General features: G+C 44.1%; 2 protein-coding genes across 5 annotated transcripts in view; one reads left to right on the top strand and one right to left on the bottom strand.

Moving 5' to 3' along the window:
- Positions 1-1,642: 1,642 nt before the first annotated feature.
- Positions 1,643-9,713, bottom strand: PEX13 (peroxisomal biogenesis factor 13). Its single transcript, XM_075925538.1, has 4 exons — positions 9,576-9,713; positions 8,534-9,231; positions 7,736-7,861; positions 1,643-4,600 (listed from the first exon to the last, which is right to left on the bottom strand). The coding sequence occupies exons 1-4, from the start codon at positions 9,647-9,649 to the stop codon at positions 4,302-4,304; spliced, it is 1,197 nt and encodes a 398-aa protein (XP_075781653.1). The 5' UTR covers positions 9,650-9,713; the 3' UTR covers positions 1,643-4,301.
- PUS10 (pseudouridine synthase 10) overlaps positions 9,474-14,178 on the top strand; it is a 67,931-nt gene continuing 63,226 nt past the window's right edge. Inside the window, exon 1 of one of the 4 annotated variants that reach the window (XM_006122158.4) lies at positions 9,474-9,498. Coding sequence is in view for 1 of the 4 variants with exons in the window: in XM_075925535.1 (XP_075781650.1) it covers positions 11,302-11,371 (70 nt within the window). In the remaining 3 variants the exon portion in view is untranslated. Of the gene's footprint in view, positions 9,499-9,851; positions 10,116-11,013; positions 11,372-14,178 lie in introns of those variants that run through there. The other 3 variants (XM_006122159.4, XM_006122157.3, XM_075925535.1) reach the window with 3 other exon arrangements.

Below are 14,178 nucleotides of genomic sequence, written 5' to 3'. Positions count from 1 at the left end.
CTGCTTTGGATTTAACTATCTTGAGTAGTTTTGTATCATCTGCAAATTTACCCTTTTTCCAAATAATGTATGACTGGTTTTCACACTTTTTGTATTGGTGACCTCTTTTACACAGAAAACTCCTGAGTGTGAACACCTTATAAATTAGAAATGGGATGTTAATTCAGTGGGGGGGCTCAGGGCTATCAGCCCCACAGAACTGACAGCTTGTGACCTCCATGTAATCACTTTGTGACCCTCTGAGGGGTCATATCTCCAGTGTGAGAGCCCCTGACTTACAAATAAGTTGAATAATACTAATTCATCACAGACTTTTGGTAGTCTGTATATGACTAGCATATCCTTACATATTAATGCATTTTAATTCATACATATTAAGTTCCATTATCTCATTCTTGAAACCATTACTTTTGGCTTTACCCGTTTCTTTTATGTTCTTATAAAAAGATTATCAATTTTAATGATACATAATCTCCATATATTAGCTATTGTATTGATCGTTTCAGTCCTGCATGCGGTGATTTAAAAAACTGTTTTAAATGGGCATCATATTACATTCCAATAGCTTTTCCATTTTTAAAAAATGAAACTTTATTACAAAACCAGAAATTTCTATGCATGTATATGTACCTACAATATTTTTTGTTTTTACTCTGTTGATTTTATATAGCAGTTTGTATCCCTTTTGTAGTTAGGGATGCCTGACATTTTCTATTACAAGATAAAGTTTTTAACTGCTTATAATTTTGTCTATGCAACCTTAATTCAACCTCCTTGCATGTATGCATTCTGATAGTTTTTATATATGTGATCACACTTTTTCAAGGATTGTGAAGTGAAGAGAGTTGTTGCAGAAGGGTTGTTGTGCGTAGGACCCCTTCACGAGGGCAGAGTGTGGGCAGGACTGTGGCTTACTGTTCGAGCAGGCATCGCCTCCTTGGCCTATTATATCTGTCACCTATGGAAATTAGTAATTCTGATTCCAGACAGAAGTTTTAATAGTGTGCAGTAAACAAGTTCTGGGGCCATACATTGCACAAGATAAAACACTGTCCTGTCCATCCTGTGCTCTAAATGAGGCAGGGGTCCCATGGAGAAAATAGTATGTTAAACATGTAATTAAATACTGTATCATGATGAATGATCATGATGTATCATGCATTGGCAACCTTAATTCTGGCATTTTCTACTTTTGAGTGCTTGACCTTGCAACTTTTGCAATTCTTTTAATGTGACTTTTGGCATGTAATTATCTTTGCCATCCTGGGGGGAGGGTAGGACCAGAACAACCTTCTCAATCTGTTGCAGTCCCTGCCTCTTCCCACCCCTATTCCACCCCTTCCCTAAGCCCCCATCCCTACTTCACCCCATCCTGCCCCTTCTTGCAAGCCCCATCCCCTACATGACATGGCTTGGGTCATGCAGGGGCCTAGTGCTGTCAGCAGGGGTTGCCATGCCCCCTTCCCTACACTCACTCACTCAGCCATGGGAAGCAGAGCAACTCAGACCTAGCCCAATCTGCTCCAGCAGATGTGAAATTTAACTCTCTTTATTAAGGGTACATGAAATTTAAAGGAGCTAATTAACATTCAGCTGAAAGTGTTTTTCCATCTAGTCTTGATTAGGAAAGCAGAAGTCTGATTTAACTGACAGTTTAACAAAATTTTATTCTTTTAAAAAACTACTGCCCCAATTAAAATTCTTTATTGATACAAGAAAGATTGATGCTCCAACAGTAAGCCCATCAGGAACATATGATGTGTGCAGAAACTGAACATATGATATAGCTTTCTAACAGTCCTAATGTACAGTCTAATCCTCAATTTCTTGTCTGTTTCTGCAGCAGATGAAGTCTCATGCAAATTTAATTAATCCCTCATTTGGTATGTGACATATTGAAAAATGTTTCTCAGAAATGTGTACTGGTTCAAGTGTGACTCAATTATGAACCCCCTGTGGGCTGGCTTTTTTCTTTCCCTCTCCTAGAGCAGCCACAGATAATCTTACTGAAAAAACAGTAGCAAAAATGCTTCACTAAACCATCCCCAGGAGCCAGGGCTCGTATACTCCTAATATTGCCACTGTACACAGCAGGAGTTCAGAGGTTATTCTAAAATGCAGGGCTCTAGCGTAACAGCCACTTAAGAATACCACACAACCTGAGGTTAGCAATAGCTTGTTATAACTGTTTTGTCTAGCTCTTCACATGTTTGCCACAGCTAGCAAATGCACTGAGGATACAAACTTGTTAACGAAGCTTGCAATGAAAATTGATGTTAAAGACCTCTGATAAAACGTGAATTAAAACTGTCAAAATCCTGTACTCAGAGAATTCATATATTGTTCAGGTTTTTTTTTTCTGAGCAGAAAATACATTCTGCTGAAAATTGCTGCAGTTATGCCTTTTGCCTATATGGAGCTGCTGTGTACCAGGGCAGAGAGTATCTTATCCTGGATGGGAGCAGCCCCAGCTTCAGCTAGGGAAGAGAAGCAGCTACATTCCTCTCCCTGGAACCAGGTCAGGAAGCACAGGATATGTGGAAACAGACAGCATAGGGCATATAGGGCTGCTGGGGAGTCACAACTTAGAACAAGAACTGAATGGTAGAGAAGGTGCAGGGACACATGAGTGAAGCTCCCTAACTCCTCCTCCCCCACCAAAAAAACAAACAAACCCCGCTCCATACTTTTCCCAGCCATACCCAGTAACCCTCCAACTTCACATTCAGGCTCTTGTCCAGCAATTCTTCCTCTTTTCTCAATTCCTCCATTACCCGATTCCTCCTAGCCTTTGCACTGCTTCTGAGGATTCAGGAAATGAGTTTCTGTAGTTTAAATGAATTATTGCTCAAAGTTCTCTATTCATATGCCTGGCAAGGAATCCAGTTGTCTAAAATATATCCTGAATATTTTTTGTTGTCTGTATTGTTGGAAACATACTTGCTAATAGGTCTTTTGAAATAAATTGCCAAAATAATTAAAATGTTTGTGATTATATTATGTTATGGTGAAGAATAAAATATCCAGAATTTTGCAAGATTATGTGCAGAATTTTTTGGCACAGAATTCCCTCAGAAGTAGCTAGTGTGTACGTACATATACACACACAACTAGCTTGGATGCTGTTATGGATTTTTGTTTTTAAGAAATAAAAAAAAAGTTTTTCCTGTCCTGTGAGAGAATGACATCATCAGGGTCTCTAGCCGTGAAAGACAGCAGTTAACTCTTCCATTTCCCTGATGAGACAATGAATTAGGAAGATTTTTTTGTTTCCTATTTTGTGAGATTATTAATAGAAAATCCCATTTATTTAATAGCAACACATGTGTTAAAATTAGGATTTTCTCACACAAAGTTCAAAAATAAATTGCACTGAAAGAGAAGGAAGCTTAAATGTAGATATTAGAATACATAATTACTAGAAACTGCTAAGCTATTATACCTTGTTGGAAGTATGGCTGTAGTTACTTAGTTCACTAGGCCCTAAAGCGATGTTGATAAAAAATGAGCATTCCTGACAGTGCTTGGCTGAAGATACATGATGCGTGATACAGGGCCTAAAGCATGTGCATTATAAACAAAACAAAAGATGTGGCCCTCAGGACTCTGATAAGGAGGAAGAACTTCCAGAATGGTAGGAAAAAAAACATTTGTACTTTCTTGAATACATTTGAATAAAGGACAAATACACAATGGTAATAGGATTTATCTCCTTAAAATGCCAGTTGAATGTATGTTCTTTCACAGTGCTAATCATGTTTCTTAACACAGTCACCTTTTTATCACAGAGGACTGAAGTCTTTAATTTTTATTTGTGCTAGTGGAACCATTAGTTCTTACCAAAAAGCAGCCTCAAAGTATTTTAAGAGCTCTTCAATGTACAATTTTGGAGGCCTTTGCTGAAGTACTAGTTTACCTTCTAAATACCCCCTCTCTAAGGCCTTATATCAAGTCAGTTCTTTCTCTAGTAATGAGGACTGGACAATGCTACCTCTAGAATTCATCAGCACTTTTTCTTTAAATGACCAAAATGAGCTGTTATAGATGCAACACACTGGTTTATCCAGTTGTCTCTACAAAACTCCCCCTAGCCCAAGATCTTACAATTACCAACAGTTTGCTGGGTAGGGTCACAAATATAAAGCTTTAAATGAACCAAGCATGCTATTAAAGTCTGGGCAAATTACTTCATTATCTGTTCACCTGTCACCAGCAGCAAGATACCTGATAAAGGCCTAACAGTGTTGTTCTACAATTTTCAGAATATCAAAAGAATTATTGATATAGTTTATCCAAGTGCATCAGAGATCCTGTTTTTCTCTGCCTATCACAGTGGAGTCAGAGGTAACTGGAACTTTATTAATTTCAACAAAAACAGACTCAAAGGCAGCTTCTTGCTCTTCTAACGTAGCCACATTAGTGGCTCCTCTAACAGATGTTGGGTTGGTAAAAGCAGGCTGCTGCTCTGTAATAATTCCCAGCTCTGCTGTTTTCCGACCTTTTCTTTTACCTAATATTTTGATGTAATTAGCTGGCACAAGTCCTGTTGTTTGACCATCACGACTAGCCAAAAGCCAGCCTCGTACTTTGGGTTGTTGTTCTGATAAGAAAACAAAGCCATAGTTACAAAGCAATTCAAAATGCAGTTATACCATTAAAGCACTTTCATATAATTTAAGATCTCAGCAGATATATCAGACATTATACAGCCATTTAATTCAAAGTTTAGTAGAAATATGGAGAATACTTGAAACCTAGAATTGGTGCTATTAAATCAACAATTGCTCACATGACAAGACAGATAAAAGTTCATGTAGTGTTTGAAGTTGGGACGTAAAATCCCACTTAAAAAGTTAGGCAATTAAACCTAATGTTTAACCGGTTAATCGTGATCCTGTGACAGGGCTGTGCCAGCCCAACCAGGCTGGCGCAGCCCTCTGCCTGCAGCATGGTGGACCTGGTAGCATTAAGAGTGGTCCTCCTGGCTGCGGCAGCTGCTCTAGCCTGGTTAGGGCAGCTGTGCCACAGGCTTTTCTGGCCGTGCCAAGCCCGCTGCACCATGCCACAGGCAGGGCCCAATGCAGAGTTGGCCAAGCCCTGGAACAGCCTGTCACCCATGGTGCTACCTGCAGGCTACTCTAGCCCATCTGGGTGTGCCATGCTGCAGGCTGCTCCAGCCAGGCTGGGCCAAGCCCACCATCTCTGGGTAAAGCTGTTCCAGTCAGATCAGGCTGGACCAAGCCAGCTGCACAGTAGCACAGAAAGCCTGGCCGGACCAGCTCCTCACTGGCTAATTGGTTACTCCTTTACATGCCTAGCGTGAAGTGCTATTATTTATAGAAAATAAATTACAGAAGTTTATATATTAATATATAAAAATAAAGCTATCACAGATAACTCAAATGATTAACTCAAAATGAATTAGTTTAATTAAAAATTAAGATTAATCAGTTGTAATTATACTATTAATAATAAAATGCCAATTGAAAATTTATTATACATATTTATGGATGTTTTTCTACATTTTAAATATAGATTTCAATTACAACTGAATATAGAGCGTACTGCTCACTTCATATTTTTATTACAAATATTTGCACTTCAAGGAAGATAAAATGAATAGTATTTTTCTGTTCACCTCATACAAGCACTGTAGTGCATTCTCTTTATCATGAAAACTTACAAATATAGATTTTTGTTATTAGAAAACTGCATTCAAAGATAAAACAGTGTAAAACTTTACAGCGTATATGTCCACTTAGTCCTACTTCTTATTCAGCCAATTGCTCAGACAAATGCTTGACTACATTTATGGGAGATAATGCTGCCTGCTTCTCATTTTCAGGTGACATCGTAAATAAGAAAAAGGTTCTGCATGGCACTGCAGTAACCTGCATCATGAAGTATTTACGTGCCAGATACGCTAAACATTCACATGCTCTTTCATACTCCATCATTACAGATAAGACCCCAGACAGGAGACATGGCTGGGAGGGGTACAGTTGCATGGTACAAGGTGCTGGCTTCCAGGAGTGGCAGCATCAAGCTCATCTCCTTGGCCCCAGTAGTTCCTGGAAGTAAAGCTCCGTGGATCAGCAGATACTGATTTCTACCCACAGATAGACACGTATGTTCAAGTAGGACTCTACCCTGAGCCATCCCCCTGCTTCTGCACATCCCCAGCTAGCCTTCTTTCTGCACTCTGAGGCTATGTCTAGACTACATCCCTCTGTCGAAAGAGGGATGTAAATGATCCCGATCAAAAGTGCAAATGAAGCGCTTGACAAATGAAGCATAGGCATAGTTTACCTTTTATTTTTTGGCGGGGGGTAGGATGTGGCACAAGGGCTGATGAGGCTTGGTCTAGCTGCACACAGCACAGTCCAGGAAGGGAATGCCACTTCCACTCCCTGACTAACCTCAGCAGGCCAACCAGAGGGCATGCAACCAAAAAAATTAACTCAGAGGGGACTTAGTTCAGAAATAATGAAAAACACTCAGAGCATGTCTAGATTACATCCCTGTGTCGAAAGAGGGATGTAAATGAGCCCAACTGAAAATGTAAATGAAGTGCAGATTTAAATATCCTGCACTTCATTTGCATATTCGCGCCTGATCGCTGTTTCGAAAAAGGGTACAGGCAGTCCCCGGGTTAACTGTAGGTTTGTTCTTAAGTTGAATCTGTATGTAAGTCGGAAGTGGCGTCCAGATTCAGCCGCTGCTGAAACTGATCAGTTTCAACAGCGGCTGAATCTGGACGCCACTTCCGACTTACATACAGATTCAACTTAAGAACCCCAGGCATCCCCAAGTCAGCTGCTGCTGAAACTGATCAGCGGCTGATTCCAGGAAGCCCGGGGCGGGGCTTCCTGTAGTCAGCCGCTGGTCAGTTTCAGCAGCGGCTGACTTGGGGACGCCTGGGGCAGAGCAGCTGGGGTGCTGCTGGGTTGGTGCTGGGGTGCTGCAGACCAGGGAGACGCTGAGCAAAGCTGCGGAGGACCCGGGCGGGACCGCGGCGCTCATCTGTCTCCCCTTCCCCCCCCCCCCAGCAGACCAGGGAGACGCAGAGCAGCTTTTCTCGCCCCAGAGGATGCGGGCGGCGGGACCGGGCGTCCTGCCGCTCCCGTCGTCCGGGGCTAGAAAATCCCCGTTCGTAACTGCGGATCCGACATAAGTCGGATCCACGTAACTCGGGGACTGCCTGTATTTCAAAATTGAAACTGCAGTCTAGACGCAGTTATTTCGAAGGGAAAAAAAAAACCCTCTTTCGAAAGAACCCGTACTCCTGAAAAAATGAGAAGTATGGGTTCTTTCAAGAAAGGGTTTCCCCCCCGAAATAACCGCGTCTAGATTGCGAGTTAGGAAGTGGAAATGGCATGCCCTTCCTGGACTGTGCTGTGTGCAGCTGGACCAAGCCTCGCCAGCCCTTGCTCCACACCCTACCCCCTGCCAAAAATAAAAGCTCAACTATGCCTATGCCCCAACGGACCCTCCCCTAGCCTGGAGACCGGAGTCCTTCCAATGCCTCCTTGGCCCTGGAGTTTTTATAACATGTCGAGGGAGAACTGAGAAAGGAAAAGGCTAAGGACCCCTTCTCTAGAGCTTCCACACAATCACTGTCTGTTGAGACAGGCCAACTAAAATACATCTCCTTTGATCTCAAGAGCCTGTTTTTATGAATCTAAGCACTAAAAAGGTAATTAGAAAATAAGTCTACCATAAATCATAATCTTACCTTTGGGTGCTAATTTTAGCATATCACCAGCATGAAAAGAAATTTCTTCTTCTGAAACAGCAGAGAAGTCATATTCTGCTCTTCCCACTACATGATCATCCTCTCCATTTGCCCAGTTATTAGCCACTGTTTCACAGAAAAGTTAAAAAGCAGCAAAATCATCTGGATCTTTAAAGTGAAACTCAAACTAAATTTTTCCACAATTATACTAAGTATACAGGACTCTGTAACATTTATGAAACACTTTATATAATAAAAGTGTTGTACAAACATTTATTATAGTAACAGGCACATAGGGCACTATGCAATTACCAGTCTTTTTAGGTGCTTCAAGCAAGGCTTCAGAATCCATATTTAGGCCTCTGCATATAAGTGTCCTGGTTTGCAGAAGTTTCTATTTCAAATCAACACACTGATAGACTGAATAAAGCAAGCAAGCAAGCAAACTCCCAAGTTTTTTCCTCAATAATGAATGTTATTAGTAAAAGGCTATACTGCAATACCTAGTTGAATCTTGTTGCTACATAAGTGTCTGTATAAGAATCCTAATTCAGCAGCTGTATGCATGTGAAGCAGACCCAGAACTCAGCTGTAAAATCTTCCCTTCTCTAGAAGTAGGACCTCTTTGAAAGAGAACTGAATGGATCCATTAACGTGGGATCAAAGAACAGGCTATTTTAATACCTTAATCACAATCACCATATTTAATTCAGCATGTTTAGAGTATAATTTACTAATATAATTATGGCAAGAATATTCCGTAAACTATACACCCTTCACTTTGTTGATCTCCTTTACCTGTTTCTTCATCACTGTACGTGGAGAGCAGCTTCCAGATGAGATAGGGGCCCCCAAGAATAACAGCAAAGAACAAGAAAATGGGCCAGGATTTTGCTGAGTTAGCTGCCCGGTCCTCAGAGCCAATGCGAACCACAGTTCCTTCACTTTCAGCCCACAAATCCTCATTCTCAGAGCTCTTCCGCAGACCCAGCAGCCGCTGCAGTCGTTTGTAGAGGTATCTTATAGTTCTGACTAATGCAAAAGCTGAAAACACCTTTGTGAAGTGTATTTTGAGTCGGGAGAAATGATTGGCTACATCCAATACAGCCCGGAAACTGTTATAGACAGCTGAAAAGGTAGCATCCATCATCATACTGACTGAGGCAAATGCATGCACAATACTTTCAATGGACTGAAATGCACCTCTGCTGCTCTCTTCGGCCTGCTGAACAAACCTGCTGGGCGGCAGATCATCTGTACGAAACCGATTATAACCCAAACCGCCATATCCGTAACTATAAGGGCTGTAGCTTCCATAAAAGGAGTTTCCATACGAGCTGTAGCCTGGAGAAAAGGAACTGCTGTACGCAGGTCTGAAAGTGCTCAGGTTACTGTTCCCTGCCTGCTGTGATGGTCTTGGCAAAACAGGCGGAGGTACTCGTGTGAGTGTGGGTTGTCCAGGCCTGGTCAGCAAGCTGGCACCCAAATCAGCAGCTCTAAGTAAATCCAGAGGATCAAAATCAGGACCATAGTCATGTTAATATTCACATTGCCCCAACGATCTGCATGCACTGTGTGTAGGGGAGGGGGCAAAGTCCACGTGACCGAGTCGAGGGAGGGGGGCATGGCGGGGTCCCTCCCACAGGAAGTCTCTCTCTCCCCCTCTGTGGGAAGGGGGGCAGGACCTGGCTGGGGGAAGATCCTGGGAGAGTCTCTCCCCCCCCCACCCCCGGAGTTGCCATTTTGGGTTGGCTGTACCCCCGGTAACGTTTCACTAACGACCGCTCTGCAGGCTCCAGGCCGCTCCTGGCAGGCGGGAGAGGGGCGGGGCCGCACTCACTGGAAGGCCGAGGCCGCGGTGCCCGCGAGGCGCCGGTTCTCCCAGGGCTTGGGGGGCGGCGGCTGAGACGCCATCTCCTGCGCTGCAGCTCCGCGGCGCCCGCCCGGCCGAGCCACCCAGGCCAGTCCCGCCCCTTCCCTCCCCACCTGACCGCGGCCTTGCCAGGCCTGACAGCGGGAGGGCCGAGCGGCACAGCCGCCGGAAGGGGCGGTGACTACGGGCCCGGCCGCGCGTGCGGATCGATGTCTCTGGCTGCCGCTGCTCAGGCCTCCCCAGCTTTGCTTTGCTGCCTTCTGTCCGATTCCCAGAGCGTTTCCGCCCTCCCTGCTGAGGGTCGCCGGCAGGCTCGTCACTGGCGGCAGCGGAAGGGCACGTGATGCGAAAGACGCGGCGGCCACTTCCGCGAAACCCCGGGTAGAGTGACGGCTCCGGAACGTTCCTCCTGGGACGCCTGTTGCCGGGGGGAGGGTAATGCGCGCGCACGCTGCGTCCAGTGTGCAGACAGTGAATGGTTCCCGCTCCTTGCGCCGGGCGGAGCAGGTAGGAGACGCGCCGGGGACAGAGCAGCTTGCGGGTCCGTGCGGGAGTGTAGCGCCCGAGGCAGGTGTTCAGCCCTGTGGCGGCGCGTGGTGCTGCGCGGGGATTTGCGGCCTGGCGGGGCCGAATCAGCTCTTCTGCGGCCCTCGGGCTGTCAGGTTGGGGGCGGGGCAAAATGAGCGTGTCCGAAAGCGGGAGAGGGCTCTGGGGTGAGCCCGGCGGTTGGGTGTGCGAGAGACTCAGGGCAGGAGGTGCGGGGTCCTGGGTTTGGGTGGGAGGTTGTGCGGGAAGGAGCTCGGGGCTGAGGCAGAGAAATGCGGTGGGGGAGTGGGGTGCTTTATTTTTGGTAGCCCAGACTCTGGGGAGGGGAGGAGAGAGGGCAGGAGACAGTTGTATGTTGCCCTGCTCTGGCCTGCAGACACTGTCCTCCATAGCTTCCATTTGCCATGATTTATCTACAATAGGAGCTTCAGGGAGGGGAGCTTCTGGTGCTTTGCAGCTCCATCCCGGTGGTAGTGGAGGAGGAACTGGAGTGCACAGAGCTGCCTTTCCCCCTCAGTCTTTCAGGGCTAAAACATAAGGGCTTTAGTGGCTGCAACCTAGAGCCCCAGGTGGAGGGGGTCTTGCAAAAAACCCTGTGAGTTGGCATCCTGAAGATCTTTTGGGGGGCCCCCTTAGCCCGGGGCCCTAAGCTGCAGCTCCTAAAGCCCCTTTCTTAATGTAACCCTGCCTAAAGGCGTGGCCATCAGTGTCCACCCATGTTGCTCTAGCTGGTTTTGTATCAGGCTGGGCAGGGTTATCTTCTTTTAAATGCACTGGGATGCTTGTGATCATCCTATTGCTCAACCTGTATATAGTTGCATAGGCACTTTAATGTTTAATTGTGATAGGGATTCCCCTTAATATATTTGAACATATGATCTTTGTGTGAATGAACTTAATAGCATTCTATCCAATATGCACTCAGATTTCCACATATGGTTAAGGTGGGTGCCATTATACATTCATCGGCTTTAAAGTCAAAAGGTCTAGGGAGAATTTTGTGTCACAGTGCATTTGCAGCTCTCCCCCTCTGCCTGACTATTTGATTTCCCTGCAGAATTATAGATTCTGATGGGGAAGCAAAGAGAAGATGAGAGAAGGGTCATATGCCCCTGCTGAAGCCTGTCAGTTCTGGAGCAACTAGGAAATGCGTAAATCATTGGTGGGAACATGCATGCGAGACACTCTCTTGCTGACTATCCCAGTGCATGCAGGAGGTGTGTGCTTCTTACTCCCATTGTTGCACCCACCCGATGTTAACATTGAGTTACACGTGACCGTGCTGTTCGTAAGCGCTGATTGCGTTCGTAACTCGGGGTTTGCCATTTGCAACAGTTTTGGTCGTAAGTCGACCGTTCACAACTCGGGGACCGTCTGTAACTTTATGAATTCGTATTGGTTAGTCGACTATTCTGTAGTCTCTGGGGCAGGAGCTGGCAGCCAGTGTACTCCAGCCTCACTCCCGAGGAGCCCCTGGCCACTCCGTGCTGCTGCCTGTGATAGAGGCAGCAGTACGGGGTAGCAGAAGCCACTGTCTGGGGTGGGTCTGAGCTCCTACACCCAGGGTGATAACATATAAGCTTTTGCTTATTGGTTAATTGACTACAGTATTATATCCCTGCCCTGCAGAGGTATAGAGCTGAGACAAACAGCTGTGAAGAGCCTTGGCCTTGAAGTGGGGCACCTGTGTCTCCTCAGTTTTGCACCAGAGGTCTATTAGCCATGCATGACCCAACCCCATGAATCCTCTGTAGTAATGTAGGACTTATCTTCGCTACCATACTAAATCAGTGCCGCTGCAGTGCATCTGGTGAAGATGCATTATGTTGATGAGAGAGCACTCTCTGATCCACCTAATTACTCCACTGTAAAAGAAGAAGTTATGTGGGAGATTGTCTCCTGTAGGAACTGCTTTAAATGCATTTAAGTTATGTTCCTCAGGGATGGTTTTTTCCACACTGCTTAGCAACTGAGCTTATATCGACTTAAGCAGTAGCATAGATAAGTCATTAGAGTTGTCCGCATCCCATATTGGGGGGAGGGATAGCTCAGCAGTTTGAGCATTGGTCTGCTAAACCTAGGGTTGTAAGTTCAATCCTTGCAGAGGCCATTTAGGGATTTGGGGCAAATATTTGTCAGGGATGGTACTTGATCCTACTGTGAAGGCAGGGGACTGGACTCAATCACCTTTCAAGGTCCCTTCCAGTTCTACAAGATAGGCAATCTCCATTAATTTTATCCAGCAATTGGGGATATTTGGTAATAAGGCACAGATGGGTCACCTGCCAGTGTAGGCAGTCTCATCACATGGACTCCTGTGTAAATTTACCAGTCTGTCTAAAAGTCGGTTGTTTTTCATCCCCACTGTAATCTTGGGAGAACTTTACTCCTCTGATAGATTTCAAATCTACATTTGTTGTTGGTCAGTTAGTATTGATTTGTCTCAGTGCCAGCACTGACCAGTAACTTAAATAATTCCTCTTTTTCCCTTGTATATATCCCTCTGATGTATTTATAGAGAGCAATCATATCTCCCCTCAGCCTTTGTCTTGTTAGGCTAAGTAAGTGAGGCTCCTTGAGTCTCCTCTTGTAAGGTAGGTTTTACAGTCCTCTGATTTAGTGACACAAATGCTTAACTAGTAAGCCTCACCCTTAATGGGCTTATAGTTTTTGGATGTATTTTTTTCTTAAAAATAGTAACTATATTAGAAATTCTCCAATCATAGGATATGATCCCCGAGTTTATGGATTCGTTAAAAATCCTTGTCATGGGGTATGCAATTTCATATGCCAGTTTCTGTAATAGTCCTGAATGGGGATTATCTGGGCCCCTGGTTTGGTCTCATTAAGATGTTTAAGTTTATTCAGACTTCTACCCTGGATGTGATTATTTTTACTTCCATTACCTCATTTTCATCAATTACACTGACAGTACCCTTAAGCTCCTTGTTTTCTTTATTAAAAACGGAGGCAAAAAGTATTCTATTCAGTCAGCAATACTCAGGCCTTAGTGATTCAAGAGCCAAATTAGCAACCAACATTACTCAAAAGAGACATAGTAGTGTGAATTCATTGTTTAATTTGCTATAGTATTTCATTGTTTTCATTTGCTATAGTTGATATCGAAAGTTTTCTCATAGCAAATAAGTTAGTAATTGGTTAATAACATAGTAAAAGCATCTTGATTATTTAATAGCTTAGATTAGTTAATAGTTAAATCACACAGTGTGTAAATATCTTGCTGAAAAGAACAATGGGAGATGTCCCTTGTGAGCTGCAGTCTCAGTTTTGCTGGTTTAAGTGTAGGGCTATGCCTAGACTATCTAATCTCCACCCCATCCTCAGTGCTTAACTGTCCCACTTCTTATTTCCTTGTTTTCTTTTTCTTTGTATAGCTATAGAACCTTTTATTTTGGGTTTTAATTTCCTTTTCTTGTTTTTTCTATACACTGACCTCCAAGAGTTAGGATAGATCTTCCATTCCTTGTAGGCTTTCTGCTTTCTCTTGATAATCTGTTTGACATGTTAGCTCATCCAGTGTGGTCTGCAAGCCATCCTTTGCTTGGGATGGTGGCTTCAGGTACTTTAAGTAAAAAGTTGCAGAAACTAACTCCAACCCTCCTCCACCTTTACATCCTCGAGTTCTTCAGTTCAGTCTTCTTTTCTACCTAATTCCCTTAATTTTTTAAAGTTTGTCCTTTTGCAGTCAAGGACCCTAGTTGCAGATCTAGTTTTGTATATCCTTCAATTTAATTTAAACTGAATTAGCTCATGATTGTTTGAACTAAGATTGTCCTCTACACTGAGTTCTTCCATGAAGTCCTCACTACTTACCTATATTTTATCTAAAATGGCATCTCTTCTTGTTTTGGTGACTGGTGAAGAAATCTATCAGTTCTCACATCCAGGAGTATCTGGGTCCTGCCATTAATAGTAACACTTGTCCTCCAATCTATGCTTGAGAAATCAAAGACTCCCATAATCACACAATTTGCAGGAGTGTTTCATTAAAGATGCCTCTATT

This window comes from Pelodiscus sinensis, chromosome 3 (assembly GCF_049634645.1).
Source record: "Pelodiscus sinensis isolate JC-2024 chromosome 3, ASM4963464v1, whole genome shotgun sequence".
In the NCBI taxonomy this organism is placed as follows: Eukaryota; Metazoa; Chordata; order Testudines; family Trionychidae; genus Pelodiscus; species Pelodiscus sinensis.
This window is presented reverse-complemented; position numbering and strand designations above follow the sequence as displayed.

Bases quoted from the DNA above. Each gene is read 5' to 3' on its own strand.
- PEX13 (XM_075925538.1), bottom strand. From the start codon at position 9,649: ATGGCGTCTCAGCCGCCGCCCCCCAAGCCCTGGGAGAACCGGCGCCTC. The intron at 9,232-9,575 runs GTGAGTGCGGCC...GGATTTACTTAG, and splicing joins ACCGCGGCCTCGGCCTTCCA to AGCTGCTGATTTGGGTGCCA. The intron at 7,862-8,533 runs GTAAAGGAGATC...TCTGTGAAACAG, and splicing joins GTACAGTGATGAAGAAACAG to TGGCTAATAACTGGGCAAAT.